General features: G+C 41.1%; 1 protein-coding gene across 1 annotated transcript in view; it reads right to left on the bottom strand.

Moving 5' to 3' along the window:
• Nucleotides 1-4136: 4136 nt before the first annotated feature.
• Nucleotides 4137-6413, bottom strand: part of UNC45B (unc-45 myosin chaperone B) — a 28380-nt gene continuing 26103 nt past the window's right edge. Inside the window, exon 20 of the mRNA XM_007436159.3 lies at nucleotides 4137-5977. Coding sequence (XP_007436221.1) covers nucleotides 5711-5977 — 267 coding nt within the window. The 3' untranslated portion in view covers nucleotides 4137-5710. The remainder of the gene's footprint in view (nucleotides 5978-6413) is intronic.

Genomic DNA, 6413 nt, shown 5'->3' with positions numbered 1-6413 from the left:
TTGGCACATCTTGCAGGAACTCCTTCGTCAGGCCATGCACTTCAATAGCCATTAGTCCAATTCAATATTGCAAAATAATATTTCAGGGAAAATGAAGATCAATGCTACTAATTTTAGAATGTGGGCAGTGAATGAAAGCCAGGGCACCACCAGTCTCCTAAGAAGCCAGTTTCATCCAGTGTTCTCTGTCCCTTACAGAGTGATCAAGAATGGCGATCAATCAGTCATTCTTCAGGCTATCTAAGAAAGGGAGGTCTTGGTTATACTTGTACTGCATTGTTTCTGGATGGTTATGATAAAGTCAACAGTGTCCAACAGCATATCAGCTACTTATTGAAATAATTTTTATATGAATAGGTGTTTGTCTGCTGGCTGCCTTTCCTTTCCCCTCATCTCTTCCTGCCTTTGCAGTGTGTTAAGCTTCAGGATGGGGATTATTTGGTTGAATTGATCTGGCAACTCATCTACAGTGGAAAATTATAATTTTAATGAACAAATCCTGGACAGAGGGGAGAGTTATTCCATTCCCCCCATTTTTTGTAGTTAATAAAAATGTTAAAAAGACAGAGCTACCTATACCTTCATATATAATGATTTTGTAATGGAATTCTATCTGGTCAGTAAACAGCCAGTTCCAACATATCAAATACTTTCTCCTTCCAGTAGTTTCCTTTCTTTATTAATAGGGCCACATATGTCCAATAAAGGTTACAGAATATCTAATGGTATTGAAAAAATATTTAAAAAACAGCCATCAACCTCCTGCCTAAACTAAATCTTCATGTACTTTTGAATGTGTACACACAACATGCTAATCCTAAACAATTAGCAAAATACAACTGCTATGTTCACTTAATATGCCATGCCCACACAAACCACAATCATGTGATGGTCTGGATTCCAATAACAAGCCTTATTTTAGCCTAGTTGAGCATGCTGTGCAAAGGCAGCTAATATTATTAGAGATAGGTGCTAGTGTGAGAAAGGCTGCATTGTGTTTAAGAGCTTCCTGGAAGCATATGATGGGCTTATAAATTTTAGAAACAGGTCACTGCCTTGGTCTCCAGGCTTTGCTAGTTGGGAGTGACTGTAATCCAGCAAGATGGCACCAGATTGGGGAAGGCTGCTGTAGAAAGATTTTGATTCAACAGTTGTTATAAATAATAAATTTATCAACCGTTTTTATCCAAAAGGTAAATGCCATGATATGTCTACACTGTGCCTACAAGATGAGAATAGTGCAAGCCATGGTATTCCCTGTGGCACTCTAGGGAAGCAAAAGTTGGAGTTTAAAGAAGCCGGATAGGAAGAATATTGACGTCTTTGAACTTTGGTGTTGAAGACTCTTGAGAACACTGTGGACAGCCAAGAAAACAAACCGATGGATCATCAACCAAATCAACCCAGGGTTCTCATTGGAGGCACAAATGACCAGGCTCAAACTATCCTACTTCGGTCACATTATGTAAAGACTTAGCTCTATAGAGACGGCTCTAATACAGGGAAAGGTGGAAGGAAAGAGAAGAGGAAGGTGGATGGGCTCAGTTACAATGGCGATGAGTGCACCGCTGGGAGACCTGAAAGACCAGGTTAGGGATAGATCATCATGGGAAAAAAAATCTTTGTGGGTCGCCAGGAGTCGAAAACGACTTGATGGCACATAATCAATCAATCAATTAATCAATTCCCCACACAGGCAGCGCACCTCTTGCTGGACCTTCTAGCAAGGGCACCGTTAAAAATGAGCCCTGTGGTTCCCAGCCATGACTCCGCGATGCTAATTCATTTTGCAATAAAAGCACTTTCTTCTCCCTTCTCGCGGTAAGCACCTCGTTCCCTTTTTTTCCCTCCCCCGCCTACCATCCCCAGAGCACCGCTCCGACCGCAAGCGCCGAAGTCTCCCGGGCAAAGAAGTTCCCGGCGAGAAAGAAAAAGCAGCAAAGAAAAGGTTCCGCCTTCCTTCTCCCAACCAATCACAGCTGGCGAGGCTACGACACGTGACAGGCGTGGAACGACCCCATCGGGGCTACAAACGGTTTTTCCTCGCGGCGCTTCGGGTTTCCACTTCAACGCAACCACGGAAGGGGGTGATCTATCCCGTGGAACCCGGATCTAGTTCCCTGGCCCACTCAACATCTGGGACCGGCCTTCCGCTGCGCCTGCCACGTGTCTCTCATGCCGTGTTCCTACAGTATGCTAAGCCAGTGTTGCTCAGACCTTGGCAACTTTAAGATGTGTGGACTTCAACTCCCAGAATTCTGGCTGGGGAATTCTGGGAGTTGAAGTCCACACACCTTAAAGTTGCCACGGTTGAAAAACACTGCGCTAAGCCATGGTTTTCTAAACTATGGTTTCTCGAAAACAACCTTAGCTATCTAGGTTCATTTTACCACACACGAAACTATAATGCTTAAATATAAGTCAGTTGCCTTAGATTCACACACCTACCATACGCTCAGCAAGGCCCGCGTTCATCTGACATTTTAAAGTCCCGCGTCAAGGGAGGGAAGGACTTCCGGTCGAAGCTGATCGACCCACTTTGGCAGCCCTAGGGCGGTCTGGATCGCATTTCCTGCTTCCGGTCACTCACAGGGCCTAACCCTCCTTAACTTCAATTCCCAACCACCACTGCGGTAAGGGAAATACCAGCTTTTCTCGCGAGAGTTTTTTTCAGCCCAAGGCTTCAGTTGGCTGGCGACGTCTTACGTTTCGGGTCTTCTATCTTTTTTGTCTGCCAATAATTTCTGTAACCACGAAGATGTCCTTGAATGCATTTTATACGATGTACAACATTAATGTAACTGAGTGGTTGATTAATAAAAATTGACAGAACCTGTCTGCAAAGTTTTCTGCCGCCCCAACTTTTTGGACCTGAGATTTTTTTCACTAGTGGGCAAAACTAGTTCACTGGCCTAGATTTATTTAATTTAATTATTTTCTTTGTTTTGCTCTTGAATTTTCCTTTGTAAACCAATTTTTTTTTTATCCTTACGAACCTCTTTCAGATTTACCCCTTTTTCAGGTTTGTCTTTTTTTCCCCCCCAAGAAAATATGACCTCTGTACCTATGAGTGAAATGCACAGGCTCCTACCTTGACAGAAATCAAAAACGAAGAAACACTGAAGTCAGAAAACCAAGAAGTAGTTTTCGGAGGCACATGATGTAAAAAAGTCAATAAAAGTATATTGTATAGTATCGCTTCATGGGTTAAAGGGATTGAACCCTTTAATTGTAACCTCCATCTTCACTTCTACAAATTCTTGGTCCTCTGAATGCAGAATCTAATGTTGGTGTTTAAATGTGATATAGCTGATTAGCAATATGTGTACACAGAGCAAACCATTTATAGCAAGGTCAACTACTATTTAAGTTGTATTTACACTAAAGGTTTTCTAACAATACTTAGCATAATTTAGCCTTGCTATATCAGCACAAATTATTGGGATAGCAATACGCTGATTTGACTTCCATTGCTGTTCTAGCTGGCTAGCTGGCTAATAAAGTACAGTATATGGTCCTTATTGGTGGCGGTCCTCATTAAAAACATTGGCATGCATTTGTCACCCTTCCTCCTTAGATACAGATGCCTCCACTGGAACTATCAGTGACCAAGGCTGGTGTGATTATATGAATAGGCCGCCCTGAAATGGGGAGTAGGGAGAATAATAAAATTTACACACCATGGCTCAGTGTCAGATTAAGCAGGAAAAACTGGTTATTTTCCAAAACGGGAATGACTGACATAACAAATTAATGAAAACATGGGGCAGTAACTCTATATGCCCAGGGTACTTAGGTGGGGATCAGCTGATAATATAATTGCAACTGGGAGAAAGGGCCTTAGGTGTCCTACTACTGGTTTGCAGTCTAACTCAGACCATTATTCTATCAAACAGCAACAAATCCAAGACAGTCAGAATCTTGAACCTTTCTGCTTGAGCACTCTTTCAAAAGCTCTCCAATTATAGAGCTGGCTAATGAGACCAGGAATAATCATATGCTTCTGGCAGAGCTGAGCAAATTATTTCTGACATTGTTTGTAATTATCATCAAAAAGACATAACAAAACTATGCATAATTTTAAGGATGCCATAAAGAATGCAATTTATGTATTTCAACTGTTTTATTAATAAATCACAGACTATAACGGCAGCCACATAAATGTTAATAATGAGTCTTTATAAAAATCGGATTTTCCAACATTCTCTGATCTTAATCCAGTTATAAAATTCTTCTCTACACAAACATTTCAGATTTATTATTATTTATTTACAGTATTTATATACTGCCAAATGGCCCAAAAGACTCCTGGTAGTTTATAAATACACTTCATAAATACATTGGTTGCTTTGAACATTTTAGGGAGGGGGGGTCTCCAATCTTTTTGAGTCCATATGAACACTGGAAATTTTTAGAATGTGTTGTGAGTACGCTCCCACAGTTGCCTTAATGGGCACAGAAACCACCTATTTATTGGAAGACAAAGTGGTTGAAGTTGTGTCCCCAGCAAATCACACCCGACTAACCTCATTTCTTTCGTTGATAGAGTTACTAGCTCAGTAGATCAGGGAAATGCCACAGACGTAATGTACCTTGACGTAAAATCACAGGGTTGGAAGAGACCTTGGAAGTCTTCTAGTCCAACCTCCTGCCCAAGGCAGGAGTCTTCAGCAAAGCCTTCAGCAGAGTGCATGATATTTTCCTTCATAAAATATGGGCTAGGTGATACTCCAGTTAGAAGGTCTCACAGTTGGCTGAATGACCACAAAGTGCTCATTAATAGCTCCATGTCAGCTTGGAGAGGTACTGAGTAGAGTGTCATAGGGTTCTGTGCTAGGCACTGCCCTGTTCAACCTTTTAATCAATTACTTGGATGCAGGAGTTGAGGAGACACTTGTTTTCTATTGTCCCAGAGGGCAAGACCACAAACAATGGGTTAAAATTACAAGGAAGGAGGTTCAGGGTAGACATCAGGAGGAACTTCCTGACTATATGAGCTGTCAGCCAGTGGAAAAGGCTGCCACATGTTGGGGTAAGTTCTCCTTTGCTAGAGGTCTTCAAACAGAGGCTGTCTGGTCATCTGTCAGAGATGTTTTAGTGGATCAGACACAGAAGAGAGGGTTGGGGTAGATGAACTCTTGTTCTCTTCTAACTCTGAATTCTACAATAATATGTTTCTATGACATATTCTCCTCTAGCCCCCATCCTCAGTCTTCAGGAATTTCTTCTTCCTTTCTTTTTTCTCTTTTCTGGATTTGCTCAAGCAAACCCTGGGCTGCAGCTCCCTATCATTTTTATTTTCTAAGAAGGCCCCTAGAGTCAGAACTTTGTTGGAAATAAAGATATTTCCTTGAGATGGTTATTTATTTTTTCACTGTAGATTCAGTCAGACCAGGAAGAGTGGTGTGCACCAACAGAGGTGTTACCCAGCACATTGTACACCTGACTGCCATATCAGGTGCTCTGATTTTAGAGGTTTCCTGCTGTCAAAGAATTTGGCTAGGCAGGCACTTCAAAAAATAATTTTGTTAGCCAGGACCCTCCAAGCAAACTTTTTAGGGATTATTTTGGGGATTATTTCTGAAGGCAAAAGCGTAAAGTGTGACAACTCTGAAAACAATGCTTTAATTTTCTGATCACTTCTCCTGTACATATTCATTCCATTTCTCCTTTATCTCTGCTATGCATCATTTTATTTTTCCTTGCTTCTTTATGGCTGCGACACGGGTTTGATCAACCCATAGTCCATGAACTTCACAAGGCATTCCCGAGCCACGTTGAGAATATGTTGTCTTTTAGGATCATCCGCTTCTTTACCAATGATGGTCAGGATTTCCAACATCTCACTCTCCACCAACTTCTTTGCCAACTCTTGGTCTGCATGGATTAAATTGTAAACAATCACCACCCCACGGTGCTGGATGTCCTGCTTTTCATGAAGGCAAAGTCTCTGCAAAATCTCCAGCCATTGGGTTGTCTAAATAAATCAGAGTTATTAGTCTAAAGAAATCAGAATTGTTAGCATATAAAGCATGCAGTTTTGTTCAGGGGCCCTATTAGAAAAGTGTGAAAAGGATCATAATTCAGGATATTATTCATATAACAAAGATTGTTACCATGGTAAGCATTGCTTTTTAGAAAACTAAATAAAAATAGTGTTGTAACAGCCACCAGTGGAATTTTCTGTAGTCATGATCCACCCAGAATATTTGCTCAAAAAAAGAACATGTAATGTAGCAATGTTTCCTTGCAATTTTAATTAAAAGATTCTATCTTGTAGCTTCTGACTTTGACTGTATTCAGGTTAGGGTAAGCTCATGGTGAATTACTGATTAATTACTATGTCCTTATTCCCCATCTGTGGGGGAGGGGGACGGCTTTCCGTACTAATTTAGTCTCTTTTTTTAATTTGT

This window comes from Python bivittatus, unplaced genomic scaffold (assembly GCF_059951505.1).
Source record: "Python bivittatus isolate LINGU-HERP-01145 unplaced genomic scaffold, Pbiv_v1 ctg000690_np1212, whole genome shotgun sequence".
In the NCBI taxonomy this organism is placed as follows: Eukaryota; Metazoa; Chordata; class Lepidosauria; order Squamata; family Pythonidae; genus Python; species Python bivittatus.
This window is presented reverse-complemented; position numbering and strand designations above follow the sequence as displayed.